The sequence below is a fragment of the Mustela lutreola genome, chromosome 9, assembly GCF_030435805.1.
Source record: "Mustela lutreola isolate mMusLut2 chromosome 9, mMusLut2.pri, whole genome shotgun sequence".
NCBI lineage: Eukaryota > Metazoa > Chordata > Mammalia > Carnivora > Mustelidae > Mustela > Mustela lutreola.
Window position 1 is genome coordinate 121,953,192 of NC_081298.1, and position 15,281 is coordinate 121,968,472.

The 15,281-nt window shown below is 45.0% G+C and overlaps 1 protein-coding gene across 2 annotated transcripts in view; it reads left to right on the plus strand.

Annotated features, from left to right (window-relative positions):
* Window positions 1–7,364, plus strand: part of LOC131840580 (glucokinase regulatory protein-like) — a 57,394-nt gene extending 50,030 nt beyond the window's left edge. Inside the window, exon 5 of one of the 2 annotated variants that reach the window (XM_059188707.1) lies at window positions 7,125–7,364. In XM_059188707.1, the coding sequence (XP_059044690.1) occupies window positions 7,125–7,191 (67 nt within the window). In that variant the 3' untranslated portion in view covers window positions 7,192–7,364. Of the gene's footprint in view, window positions 1–4,690; window positions 4,818–7,124 lie in introns of those variants that run through there. The other variant, XM_059188708.1, reaches the window with a different exon arrangement.
* Window positions 7,365–15,281: the final 7,917 nt, after the last annotated feature.

Consider the following 15,281-nt stretch of genomic DNA (forward strand, 5'->3'; position numbering starts at 1 on the left):
CACTGATAATGCTTTAGCAAGACATTATCAGTACAAGCACAGAAAATAATCATAGAAATAATTATCAGTTTGATACACTTTGCAGTTTAGTCTGGAGAGGGCATTGGGACATCTGAGTGTTAGTTCAGCTGTGCTTTGGGGCCCAAGAAAGAAGGCAGTTTTGCATTTGTGGTTCCTCCGTTTTCCCACTTGACTCCTGCCCACCATCCACAGGGCACAACCAGGGCCCTGAAGGGTTGCGCTGGAGAGATGTGGTCTCATCCATTATTCAGATCACCTCTTCCAGGAAGCTTCCTGACTTGACCAAATAGCTGCCATGCTTTCTTACCTGCACTCAGAACTCAAAGGAAGCCCTTCCCCCTGAGCCAGGGGGTCCATGCTCCTTCCAGTGGGTACCTTTGTCTTCCCTTCCAAATGGTGTTCATTGGTCACAGCTCTACTTTTTTGGCATACTTTCCACATTCGTTGTCTCCTTTGACATCTTGCATCTTCTGAGAAGTCCTCTCCGATGAAACCCACATTGTCTAGAACCCTCCTTGATGTGAGATGCCTCTTCCAGCTTCCACTGTGCCGTCATCATACCTAATACACACGTAGGACTCTGTACCTTACAAACTATTTCATTTATAAGATCATTATAAGATGGGCAGGTGTCAAGGAGATAAGATGACATTTGACGCAAATTACTGTGTCCCCTAAGAACAAGGACATTTGTCTACATAACCACAATATAATTTTCATACTCAGGAAGAAGGACCGTGAGTACGATTATTGAATATGCAGACTGTATTCAAATTTCCCCAATTATCTCTGCATTATTTTTATTTCCAGGTCCAGGATCCAATCAGAGATAAACCGTTGCACTTTGTTATTACGTATCCTTAGTTTTCTTTAATCTAGATGAATTCTTTAGCTGTTTTTTGTGTCTTTTATGACATTGATAGTACAGGAGTCTGACCAATTATTTTCCAGAATGTGCTTCACCTTGGATTTGCCTGATTGTTTCTTCATTATATTCAGGTGAAGCGTTTTGGCAGGTTTGCCGCAGAGATGAGGCTCACAGATGAGGGTATCACATCGGGAGATGCCTGATGTCAGTTTATTCCTTTACTGGTGATGTTATGTTTTATCACTTACTCAAAGTAGTGCCAGATTTCTTTTCTTTTTCTTTTTTAAGCTTTTATTTATTTGAGAGAGGCAGAGAGAGAATACAAGTGGCAGGGGGGCAGCAGGAGAGGGACAAGCACACTCCCCACTGAGCAGGGAGTCCATCGCAGGAGCCCAAGATCATGACACGAGCTGAAGGCAGAAGATTAACCAACTGAGCCACCCAGCTCAATCCCATGACCCCGAGATCAGGACCTGAGCCAAAACCAAGAGTTGGATGCTTCACCAACTGAGCCACCGAGGCACGCTTTCCCCATAGCCTCTTTAAAAGCATTCAAAAGCTTTTGAATTTTTGCCAATATGGTAGATGAGAAATTCTATTTCTGTGTGGTTTTCATTTCTATTTTACTGATTATGTGTTTGGTTGAGCATTCTTTCACATTATTAAAGGTCTTTAGTAAACCTTTTTCGTGGTGAACTGTGTGTTCATGTAAATACATGAAATACACTCATTTTCTAATAGTATTGGGGTCTGGATGCTCCCTTGATTTTTAGTACTTTATTTCTATTTAAAAATATATTTATTTGAGAGACAGAGAGTGAGAGAGCACAAGCAGGGGGAGCAACATGCAGAGGGAGAGAGAGAGAAGCAGGCTCCCCGCTAAGCAATGACCTCCATGCTGGCCTTGATCGTGACCTGAGCTGAAGGCAGAAGCTTAACTGACCAAGCCCCTGATTTTTAGTACTTTATAAATCAGGGGCATTAGTTCTTTATTTCTGATATGCATTGTAAATATTTCATTTGGGATTTAACCATGCAAATGTCTTTGTTTTAATTCTACTGGAGTAGAACTTATTAATCCATTTTTTGTTGAATCTGGACCGTGAGGCACAAAAAGCTCTCTGCTACCCCCAGGTTATAAAGGGACTCCACCTGTGTTTTCTTCTAGTACATGTTTCTTCTGGTAAAAATGATTTCTTTTTTCATTTCCTTTTTTTTTTTTTTTTTAAACACTTAGACCTGCAATTCATTAGTTTATTCTCTGTGGGTTAAGGTATGAACCCAATTTAATTTTTTTCTATGTGACTATCTGATTGTCTCTCTCCATATATATATATAATTTATTTGAGAGAGAGAGAGCGAGGGAGAGAGAAGGTGCTGGGGGAGGGGCAGAAGCAGGCTACCCGTTGAGCCAGGAGCCCCATGGGGAGCTCCATCCCTGGACCCTGAGATCACAACCTGAGCTGAAGGCAGATGTTAACCAACTGAGCCCCCAAACGCCCCACCTCAATACATTTTTAAAATTCATCTTTTCCTGAGTGAATTGAGGTGCAACCTCTATCAGATACTTAGTTCCCATGTGCACTGGTTTATTTCTGGACTTTCTGTTCTGTTCTACCAGTCTGTCTATTGATGTGATGATGCCACTCAGTTTAAATACAGAGGCTTATTATGGGCTTAATATTTGAAAGGTTAATGCTTCTCTCACTCTTCTTCTTAAGGATTTTTCTAGGTACAGTTGCTGCCTTTTTTCTATGTGGACTTTAAAATGAATGTGTCTGGATTCAGATTATGTACACTTGAAAATATTTTTGTGTTAATGATAGTTCATGGTACAAATGGTTATTTGATGGTCAGTGACATAAATGATATAACCCAGATTTGACTGATCTCTTTCCCACAGGGCAGTCTGTGTACTGCATACTAGCTAGCTTCATTCCGATTGGTCAGATTTCTGCGTGCACTCTTTTTTTTTTTTTTTTGACAAATGAGCCTTAATATGTTTTTCTTGTTTTTTTTTTTTTTCAGTTTTTATCTAAATTCCTGTGTAATTTAATTCCATACATTACTGTAATGTAATGTAATTCCATACAGTGTAATGTTAGTTTCAGGTGTATAATATCATGATTCAACACTTCCATACAACACCCGGTGCCCATCACAAGCGCACTCGCACTCCTTAATCCCCATCGCCTGCTTCACCCACCCCCGCCCCCACCTACTACCCTCTGGTAACCATTGTTCTCTATGGCTAACAGTCTGTTTCCTGGTTTGCCTCTCTCTCTCTCATTTTCCTCTTTGTTTGTTTTGTTTCTTAAATTCCACACACGAGTGAAATCCTACGGTGTGCATCTTCCTCAGACTGACTTAGTTCACTTATCCTCATAGTCTTTAGCTGCATCCACATCCTTGCAAATGTTCCTCTTCAGTACTCATGTCCTTGTCAATCGCTTGTTAAGTATTTTCAATATACCCTCTGCAAGGGGTGTGTGACCTGCTCCTTCTAGGATGCCAGAATAAGGAGGCAGAAGTAGTGGTAGCTTGTTCCCTAGCCTGGCAAGGACCCAGTAATGAATCCCCTCAGTTTGTTTTCTGGACTCTTGTTACAGTAATAGATGCAAAGTGTAGTAATAGAAGGTTATATAAGGGCAAGAGATGAGGGCCAAGGACAGGTGGGCTTTCACTCACAGTACTGTGTGTTTGCACAGTGTTTTAGTATTCAGTGTGCTTTCATATACATTACCTTATTCCCCCAAGGAGATGATTGTGGCCAAGTAGGGAATGGTTTCATCACAGATCAGAAGACCTGGATTTAGGTCCTGATTCTACATGTCACTATCATATAAACTTATTCAAGTGGCTTCTTTTTTTTTTTTTAAGATTTTATTTATTTGTTAGATAGAGAGAGACATAGCGAGAGAGGGAACACAAGCAGGGGAGTGGGAGAGGGAGAAGCAGACTCCCCACTGAGCAGGGAGCAGGGTGCAGGGCTTGATCCCAGGACCCTGGGATCATGACCTGAGCTGAAATGAAGGCAGACGCTTAACGAATGAGCCACCACGGGCCCCTTAAGTTACTTCTTTTTATTTTTTAAGATTTATTTATTTATTTGAGAGAGAAAGAGAGAGTACAAGTGGTGGGAGGGGCAGAGGGAGAAGGAGAGAAAGAATCTCCCGTGGGATCCCAAAGCAGGGCTCGATCTCCTGACCCTGAGATCGTGATCTGAGCCAAACTCAAGAGTTGGCTTAACTGACTGAGCCACCCAGGTGCCCCTCAAGTTACTTTACTTTTGACCTCTAGTTTCCACAGATGTAGAAATGGGGATAAAAAAGCCTAGGTCATTGGGTTGTTATAGGGGTTAAATTAAACTAATTTTCAACAAATGTATATTGATCAATAACCATGTATCAGCCATTATCAAAAAGATTGGGGCTCTGGAGCAGAGTAAGACACCATCTCTGCTCCAGGAGCCTTTAGTTGAGTGGAATGAGTCCCAGGACCTTCACTCCTCCCCTGCCGGGCTCCTGGGGGGCAAAAGGAACATTCTGATAAGTGCAAAACCCTTCTGTGCAAGAACTCAGAGATGAGATGTGTGTCCTGGGGGGTCAAAACCACAAATGTGTGACAGCAGCAGTTTTGCCAGGGAGAGTCCTGGTTTACAACTACCGTCTTAACATCTAAACTCGGGGCTGGTCAAACAAATTCCATCTGTATTGAGGTCCTTGGTTTTTGATCCCTGGGTTCCTGTCTGACAATAGGGCCCTCTGCACCCTGCTGCTCTCCCATCCTCTCATTTCCCAGACCCCTGTGTGTGTGCGCCCTGTTCAGAAGTTCCAGCATGAGCTAAGCACCAAGTGGGTGCTGATTACCGTGAGTACGGGGACCCATGTGCTTCTTGGGAAGAACCTCCAAAACCACATGTTAGACTTGCACATTCGCAACTCCAAGCTTTTCTGGAGGGCACTGGCCATGCTGCAGGTAGGTGGCGATGGGATGTGGCTGGCTGGGGCCTGGCCTCCTGCCTGGGCTGCTGCAGAGCTATGGACGTGGGTGGGGCTAAGGGCTGACTTTCCTCCTGCTGTTGTCTTATTGTGCTCATCCTCTCCTCTAAGGAACGCATGTGCATGCTTGGGGCATGCCTGTGAGATTATAACTATCAGACAATTCTTTCAGTTACAAGTATGGGACAGACACCTAGTTCATTCTGGTTTAAGCTAAACAAGGCACATGACTAGTTCACGTAACTGGGGTCCCAGGATAGCCAGATCCCAGTACTCTAAACAATGTACTCCAGAGAATGTCAGCCTTGAACTTTCTCCTAGGTTGTTCTCCTTCTCAGGCAGCTTTTCTCCAACAGGTGGCAAACGGGGCCCCAGCAGTGCCGGCCCTGCATCCTACCAATGTAGCAACCCGGATGGACGGAGAGTTTATCTGTGCCCGTGATTCCCATGCATGCCTGGGAGGAAGGTGGCTTGTCTTGGGTCACATGCCATCCCTGAGCTGGTCACCGTTCTCCAGGGGAAAGCCGCCCTCTGCCCAGGCCTGGCTCATGTGCTCTCCCTGTGGGATGGCCCTGGAGCAAAGAGTGGGAAGTGAGTCTCAGTCAAACAGCCTGGCCTGAGAACGGAGGGACGATAGTTTTCTGAGGAAGGTCAAGGCGCTGGTACTAGGAGGAGGAGGAACTGCTGCTGAGCACATAGCGCAACCGCTGGTCGTGAAAGGAGGGGTGCTAGGTTTAGGAAATAGAAATACAGGACACATTTGAATTTCAGATACATAAAGGTTTGGGGGGGTATAAGTGTATTTCATACAATATTTGAGGCATACTTATAGTATTCTTTTCATTATTCACTTGAAATTCCTATTCCTGGGTATCCTGTATTTTTATTTGCTAAATCTGACAACCCTGTGGAAAGGGAATCAATCAAAGAGCTTTAGTGAGGACCCACCAGGTCCCTAAAACCTTCTCAAATCAATAGAAACAACCAACCAGAAAAAGAAAAGTGCATTATGCTCTTTAAGATCCTGGAGTTGGGGTGGGTAGGGGGAATCAGAGATCTGTCTGATCCAGGCCTTGCCATCGCAGAGTGGCCCATCTGAGGATTACGTGGAAGACTGAAAGCCAGACCAGAATTCGAGCTTGCCAAATCTAGCTAGACCCAAGTCATCCAAAATGGCAGCAACCACCCATATGTGGCTGCTGAGCCCTTGAAATGTGACTAGTGTGTCCGAGGAGCTGAACTTGAAGTTTTGCTTAAAAACTGAAGCAGGGTAGGGGCGCCTGGGTGGCTCAGTGGGTTAAGCCTCTGCCTTCGGCTCAGATCATGATCCCAGGGTCCTGGGATCAAGCCCCGCATCGGGCTCTCTGCTCAGCAGGAAGCCTGCTTCCCCCTCTCTGCCTGCCTCTCCGCCTACTTGTGATCTCTCTCTCTCTCTGTTAAATAAACAAATAAAATCTTAAAAAAAAAAAAAAACTGAAGCAGGTAATTTTCTTCATTAAATGCAACTTTATTGTTTTGGTAGAACTAGATTTTACTTTTACATAGAAATTCAGTACCTGAACTGAGATGAGCTGGGATTATAAACTAGACACTGGATTTCAAAGACATGATACAAAAATATTGTAGAATATCCTACCGATGATTTTTAATATTATTTACATGTTGAAATAATATTTTAGATATATTGGATGAGATAAAACATTTAAAATTAATTTTCTGTTTCTTTTGCATTAATTTTTGCATTAATTTTTCAGTTTCTCTTTTAATGGAGTACTAGGAAATCCTAAATTACATTTGTGGCTCGCATTATATTACTCTTGGGCAGTGCTGAGCTAGCGGAGGGGAGGGGAGGGTGACAAAAAGGAACAGCTTGGCCAATGAGCCACCTTGGCAGGGTATAAAAGAAGGATAGGGTTAAGGAGGAAACCAGAAGAGTGAGTTGAGTTTAAGATACCAGCCTATGGGGTTGGAGGCACACGGCTGAAAGTGTGACCAGTTTGCCATTAATCCTCCAGTTTAACCCAGCCAATCAAAGCCCACCACTAACCCTTTTTCTTCACACCTGGGGATTGTGAGTTTGGGATTACCTATGGGGACCACTTCTCTGCAGCCTCTGTGGCCAGCCTTCAGGATCTCAGGCGCCTGCCTGCAACTCTCCCACTTCTTTCTCCTCCTCCACCCCCACTCCTGCCTTTACCTTCTAGCGGACACTGACCTTACTGCTTCTTCCACAGCGGTTCTCTGGACAGCTCAAGGCTCCATGCCCCAAGGCTCGATGCATCGCGACCCTCCTGCAGGTGATCCACTTCCCCCAGCCACTATTGGATGACATTTGGGCTGCTCCCATCTCCTTCCACATCCAGCTCGCACACGAGAAGGAACAGGCATCCTGCCGGCAGCGAGTCAATCAGCAAACATTTACTGAGTCCTCAGGACTCAGTGTATCAGGAATCTTGCTTGGTACTGGGTTTACAAAGTTAGAGACGTTCTGCCAATGAGTTCCCTGTTCCTCCGGGCGTTGCGACCGTGACAAGGAGGCACAGAGGTGCAGAAAGGCTGCTGCAGGAGTGCAGAAAAGGGGTCTGTTGAGGAGGGGAGCCAGAAAAGAGGGGGAAGAGCCTTTGAACTGGGTCTTAAAGGATGAATGAGAGTTTTCTGGGCCTGGGGGAAGGCGTCTTTCTGTTCTTAACACACCTGACTACAATTTCTGGTCTTGATAACTCCCTTCAGTGCTTGCATCTAATCTAGTGGCTTCTGACACCCACACTGAATGCTCTGGCTCTTCCGGGGCTCTTCGCAGATGGCCTCACTCTCTCTGGCTTCAGTTCTCCCTGCCTCTTCCCCACAGGTGATCCCGGTAACCCTGCTGAGCCTCCTATGTCCGTGCTCCCTTCCTGAGGCGCAGGCGCGGCTGGCTGCCGCTCGGTCCGGTCAGAAGCGCAGCGCGGACCCCCTGGAAGCCCCAGAGCCTACCCCGCTGTGAACTGGTATTTCTAGGCGCGTGAAGCCCTTAAAGGCATGGTGGGCTCACAGCACGGGAGTAGGAGGAGAGGCCCAGTTCCCGGGGCCACCCGCAGCAGAGGGTGAGGGAAAAGAGGCTCTGTACTTTGGTGGTGGTGGTGGTCGTGGTGGTGGTGGTGGTGGTGGTGGTGGTGGTGGTGGTGTGGGTGGTTCTTGCCCTTGACCCACTGGCATATTCTGATTTCAGAAATAAAATGAAATGCCTTGTTTTGAAAAGTTAACCTTCCGATCTCGTAGATCAGAGTCAATAAATTAAAGGTGGGACACGACGGGTGGCATGGGTTGGTCCCAACAACCGGTTTATTTCTTTACATCCGCCCTGCCCCTCAAACCCATTTCCTTGTCCACTGATTCAGACCTTATCCCAGCACCTCTGTATCCCTCATCGCCAACATGTGGATTTGTGTGTGCGCGCACCTGCGCATACCTTTGGCTCCTGCACGGACTCACCCACGCAGGGAGAAGCGGGAACCTAGGTGATTCCAGAGGAGGGGGAAACGTTGTATCCCCAACATAGGACGCCCAGAGAAAGGATCCCAATTAGGCAGGACAGCAGGCTCCTCATCCCTAGAATTGAAAGCTGCATCCACAGAGTAGACCCTGAAGTGAGAGCTGCTTCCCCTGCCCTAGTTTGTAAGGGGGACATCCAGAACTCTGGGGGTGTTGAACAGCCTCTGGTGGTGGGGTGCGACGAACGCTAGAACCCGGGTCCGTCCATTTTAGACCTCAGCTCCGACTGTTTGGACATGGGGAAGGCAAAGCAGACCCATTCCAGACCTCCAGTGCCTAGGGCGTAGGACTCTGATAAAAGAGCGCTGGCTCCCCCTTGTGCCCGAGAAGTACACAAGGAAAAGCTCTGGAGCTCCCTGGAACCTTCAGGCAGTAGGGTGACCGCTAAGGAGCCAAAGAGATTTTGGTTTTATGAGGTAGAGTCACCAGCCTTGTAAAGTCAGTCGTAAGTGCCCCTAAAATGTCTGGGGGCCTCCAGCCTCGATCGGAGCACTCCTTCCCTGTCATATATTGGCACTGACGTCATACATTGGCACTGACCTGAGATCCTTTACCAGGGCCATTTTCTTCAACCACCACTCCCCTGACTTTTCAGTTTCATCCCTTTGGTTTTCATCCTCCACAAATGCATTTCCTAACTCCATAGCTCAAGATGGGTAAAGTGAGGAAAGGGTCCTGCAAAAGATTTCTGCTTCTCTTTACCTAGAACTCTCCTGCTTGTCTTCATTGGGTCAATTCCTCTTTCTTCTAGGCATTGTGAGCAGGGTCCTCAGAAGAGGTACCCAGCTCTCTAGCAAGGGAGAGGGCAGAGTACCCCGTTGATGCTGTTGATGATGCCGGCCTGCCGTAGCCTTGCTCCCAGATGTGGGATGGATATGGTTCAGGGTCCGATTTCCCCAGTGCTGGATGCAGGAGGACTCTAGAAGTCCAGAGGGTGTTTTGTTGTGTTCTGTTGCCAAGTACCTGGATGGTGCAGTAGTACCAAGTCAGTTCAAGTCTGGTTCAGTTGTGTGTGATGTTCAGGTATAATGAACTTGATGGAGTCGCAGCTGGAGGAGACAAAGATGGCTAAGGTCTGATCCCCACCACCTAGGAATTCACAAGCACAAAAGAACAATTCCAATACATGACAGAGAGAGTTGAGATAGATTAAAAAAGTAGGCTTATTTGGGGAGATTACGGGGAAGGTCAAGATTCAAGGAAAAGTTTGGAAGAGAGGAGGTTGGGGGTGCCTGGGTGGCTCAGTTGGTTAAGCGACTGCCTTCAGCTCAGGACTCGATCCTGGAGTCCCAGGATTGAGTCCCAGGATCGAGTCCCACATTGGGCTCTTTGCTCAGTGGGGAGTCTGCTTCTCCCCCTGACTCTATTCCCTCTCATGTTCTCTCTCATTTTCTCTCTCAAATAAATAAATAAAATTTAAAAAAAGAAAGAAAGAAAGAAAGAAAACAAAGAAAGAAGGTTGGGGTGGGGTGAGGGAACACCCAAAGAAAACCTGGGAATGTTTGGACACTTGTACTGATGTGTGGTTCCAATATCAGAGAGTCAGGTCATCGTCAATGGAACCTGTCCTCTGGGCAGAGCTAAAGAGGTTCAAAGACTTTTTAAAATTATCCAGAGACAAATGGTAGGGTGACAAGATTTACCATTATTTTGAATAAAGCAAACTTCTGAGGTTGAGAAAGCTGTAATCTATTATCAACACAAGGCAGTAATTCTGCTGAAGCGATGAAAGGCTCTATCCCAGAAGACTGGGTTGGATTGTGGAAAATGAAGGAAACAATTTCCTGCTATATTTATTTGCTCAATCAAAAGTAAGAGGTGAGGGTAGGAGATATTTAGATATTGCATATACTTCAAACTTAATATATTAAAAACTGGAGCCCAGGATCTGTCCTCTCAATCAGTCATTCTTTTCATAACATGGGTGGTCTTGAATATTAGGCTAGGGCCAGGCACATGGGACAGTAAGACTGAAAGAAGACACTGGGACCAGGTAGGAGATCATGGGGTCTCGATATGACTTCAGTGATGGGCCCTAAAGCACAGCAAAATGTCTAAGATCCAATCCAAATTCAGCTATGGTTTGGACAGGGAGGGGGTCAAATCCTAGGCACTGAGTCTAGGAGGTGTGAAATGCTTCCATCCTGGAGGAGAGAAGATTTGGGCTCACCTATAAACTAGAGGCTGGTGTGCTCTGTCATGGGAGGAAGAGACAAAAAGGGGAGCCAGGAGCATCTTGTAATGCCAGAAAGTAAAGAAGCGCCCATAAAAACAAAAGAATCAGATCATATCAAAGGGACATAGGAATCAACCTGAGAGAGCTCCCAGTGGCCAACGTTGGAACAATTTGAGCAACAAACAAAATAATGTTGGACTGGACTATAACACAGAGTTCAAAATAAGTATGCATAAGTTCATACTGATATAACAAAATAATTGAATAAATAAATTAGAGGAGGAAATAAATCTTCCCTACACAAGAATTCCAAATAATATAGGTAGATATACCCCACTGCAAGAGATGGAGCTTAACAACCCCTTTCTCCTTCCAACGTAGGCTATACATAGGGGCTCGCTTCCAAAGAACAGAGTACAGAAAGAGAAAAATGATAGCTTCACTGGGGAGAAACCTGGCAAGCACTCACTACCTTGGCCAAGTAATGAAGATTCAAAACACCAGCTGCTATCAGGTACTACCTGAGATGATGTAATGAGAAGGTCATGTGGCCTCTGTGGTATTTTTCCCAAAGTGCATAACCTCGGTCTAAGCCTCTAGAAAACAGAGAAACCCAAATGTAAGAACCTGCCTGCCAGTACTCCTATAAACTGTCAAGGTCAGAGAAACTGTCACAGACCAGAGGTGACTAGAGAAGCATGACAGCTACATCCAGTGTGGGCCCTAGGTTGGATGCTGGACAGGAAAAGGACTTTCGTGGAAAACCTGGTGAAATCGGAATGAAGTTTGGCACTCAGTTAAAAGTAAATGTGCCAGTGTTAATCACATGTACCAAAGTCTATAAGATGTTAGCATTGGGTGAAACTGGGTGAAGGGCGTATGGGAACTCACTGGGCTCCCTCTGCAACTTTTCTGTAAATCTAAAATTATTCCAAAATAGAGTTTATTAAGAAAATAAAATTCCTGATCATAGTAACCTATATGTGGAAAGGGGTAAATATAATTAAAATATTCAGAGGGTCTTGACAGAGGTTTTAATTTAAGAATTTGAAATGTTAAGTGTGTATATTGCATTTTAAAGAGGTTGCATTAAAAAATGGTGTTGGCGGGGTGCCTGGGTGGCTCAGTGGGTTAAAGCCTCTGCCTTTGACTCAGGTCATGATCCCAGGGTCCTGGGATCAAGCCCCACATTGGGTTCTCTGCTCAGAGGGGAGTCTGCTTTCCCCTCTCTCTCTCTGCCTGCCTCTCTGCCTACTTGTGATCTCTGTCAAATAAATAAAATCTTTTTAAAAATGGGGTTGGCTAGATAGTAAAGATTTTAGTCATTGCAGACCCCCTATGGTTGTCATTGTAACTGCTTGCTGTTGTAGCAGAGCAGAGACAGGAAGTAAAATGAGTGTGGCTGGGCTCCAGTAAATCTTTATCTACAAAACAGGCATGAGGCTAGCCTTGATCCACAGAACAGTTTGTCAACCCTTGTACCGAAAGAACAAAAACAGAATTGAACTTCTACATAGTAAAGGAACAAATGGAGTAATTAATTAAAAATACTGTTATCCAACTAAAAGGCAAGAAATGAGAGAAAAAGAAATACAAAACAGGATGAAATAGAAAGTGCCTCGTAAAAGGGTAATTTTTTTTTTTTTAAAGATTTTATTTATTTATTTGACAGAGAGAGATCACAAGTAGGCAGAGAGGCAGGCAGAGAGAGGAGGAAGCAGGCTCCCTGCCGAGCAGAGAGCCCGATGCGGGACTCGATCCCAGGACCCTGAGATCATGACCTGAGCCGAAGGCAGCGGCTTAACCCACTGAGCCACCCAGGCGCCCCCGTAAAAGGGTAATTTTGATCCCAATGTTTTAGTAACTGCGTTAAATAGAATGGGATGTGTAACGGAACTGGAAATGGAGGGCGTGCCGTTTGGGGTGGGACAGTCTGTGCTGTGTGAGTGGAGGTCTTGGCTCTGGATTCCCCACAAAAGATTTCCGTGCGGAGCCGCGCTCTCACAAAGACAGCTGGGGTTGGGGCGGGGGGATGGGCATTAAGGAGGACAGTGATGTAATGAGCGCTGGGTGTTATATGGGACTGATGAATCACTAAACTCTACCCTGAAACTAATAATACAGTGTATGTTAACCAACTTGAGTTTAAATAAGGAGAGAAGAAAGCAGCAAGCACAAACCAGTTTATTGAGGACGGTACACTCTCAAGGCGGGAGAAGGGGGAAGGCTCAGAGAAGGCAACTGGCCTGAGGCTGCAGGAGTGTGTGTGTGTGTGTGTGTGTGTGTGTGTGTGTGTGTGTGTTGGGTGGGGGATGGAGGGGGTCTTGCGGCATACATTGGTCAGCCTCTAATGGAGGCTGCGTCCAATCCTTTGAGCAAGTCCTCCCACAGGTTGAGAGAGGTTAGGTTTTTGTTTGTTTGTTTGTTTGTTTTTTAAGATTTTTATTTATTGATTTGACAGAGAGAAAGAGCACAAGTAGGCAGAGAGGCAGGCAGAGAGAGAGAGGGGGAAGCAGGCTCCCTGCTGAGCAGAGAGATGTGGGGCTTCATCCCAGGACCCTGGGATCATGACCTGAGCTGAAGGCAGAGGCTTTAACCCACTGAGTCACCCAGGCTCCCAGGGAGGTTAGTTTTTGATCCTACAAAGTTTGTCCCTGAACCATCAGGGCAGGTTTCCCCCATGAGAAGTGGGGGGCTAAAACCCCATCACAAATATATTGTAATGAGTCCAGGGGTTACCCTGGGGCAGAGCTGGAAGAGGAGAGTGGCTTGTTCTGCACCTGTGGCTCTTGGTCTGTTAGCCCAGGGGACTTGGAAGCCACAAAGTCAGGGTGTCTTGCCCCCAGGCTTCTAATGTGTAACCTACTTACCACCATCCCTGCCTCCAGCCCCAGTCCAGCTCATTGCCTACTCTTGTCAGTGCTCCAATAAAATCTGTTTGTTTTAGACGTGTCTCTTGCCAATAGCATATATTTAGATTTTTTAATTTATCCAATATTAAAAAGGTATAGAAAGGTTGAAAGAATGGGAAAAGATACACTATACAAGTACCAATCAAAAGAAAATCGCTATAGCAATACTAGTATCAGACAAAAGAACTAAAGGCCAAAAGTATTGTTAGAGATAAAGAGGGTCTTTAGTAATACCAGACTTAATTCACCAGGAATAAATGATGATTTTAAATAAAACTTACAAATACATAAAGCAAATATTCTCACTATTCAAAGGAGAAATAAGCAAATCCACAATCATGATGAGAAATTTTACATACTTGTCTTAGTAATTGGTGGACAAAAAGCAGACAAAAGTTTAGGAATAGTATAGATTTGAACATGGAGATGAACAGAATTGACCAAATGGTCATAGAGACATCCCCCCAACCCCAGGCAGAAGAGGAAACTCTGAAGAGACTTTTTTTTTTTAAGTTTTATTTCCTTGAGAGCGGAGAGAGAGAGAGAGCGTGCACGCACACACACGCATGTGCAGGGGGAGGGGCAGAAGCAAAGGGAGAGACTCCCAAGCAGACTCCCCACCCAGGACCCTGAGATCCTGACCTGAGCCAAAATCGGAGTCCAGCGCTTAACTGACTGATCTACCAGCTGCCCCCTGATACCTGCAGAATTTTTAAGCACACAGAGAATTTTTTTTAACTGACCATAAATGGGGAATAAAGTCTTAGAACAACTTAAAGGAGTGAAATTAAAGTATATATTCTGGCCACAGTCCAACTTTGTTAGATAACTGAAAAATCCCCATATGTCTAGAAACTTAAAATGAATTACTGAATAATGCATGGATCAAAGAAATCACCATAGAAATTAGAAAATAGTTGGAACAGAATGATAAAAATTCTATGTGTCCTAACTTACAGAACAAAACTAAAGTAGTATTTAGGAGAAAATGTATACTCTCAAATGCCTATATTAGGGAAAAAGGATTAAAAGTGAATGATCTTGGCATTAATCTCAAAAAGTTAGGAAAAAAACCCCAGCCAAATAAATCCAAAGAAAGTAGAATTGTCGATTATATCTCAATAAAACTGGGGCAAAAAAGAAAGGAGAAGTGAGGAAATAAGAAAGACGAAGGGAGAAATGGTTGAAATTGAAAGCAAACATACAGAAAGTTGGCTCTTTGAAATTATTGATTAAAATCGACAAAACATGGGGCGCCTGGGTGGTTCCGTTGATTAAACACATGCCTCAGGCTCAGGTCCTGATCCTGGGGTCCAGGGGTGGAGCCCCACAGCGGGCGGGGGGGGGGGGGGTCTCTGCTCAGCAGGGAGTCTGCTTCTTTCTCTCCCTAAGCCCCTCCCCCCCCATACTCACTCTTTCTCTCAAATAAATACAATCCTTAAAAAAATAAAATCAAATCAACAAATTTCTAACAAGATCAAAGATAACAGAAAAAAGAATCTCATAAAAACAAGAAGATAGTACTGCATTTGAATAATTTTATGTTAATATATTTGCAAATGTAGATTAAACAGAAAAAATTACTAGGAAATATAACTCACCAAAGAAGATTCAAAAAAATTTACAAACTCTTGGGATGCCTGGGTGGTTGAGCTGGTTAAGCTGCTGTCTTCCGCTCAGGTCATGATCTCAGGGTCCTGGGATCAAGTCCCACATGGGCCTCCTTGCTCAGTGGGGAGCCTGCTTCTCCCTCTGACTGCAGCTCCCCTGCT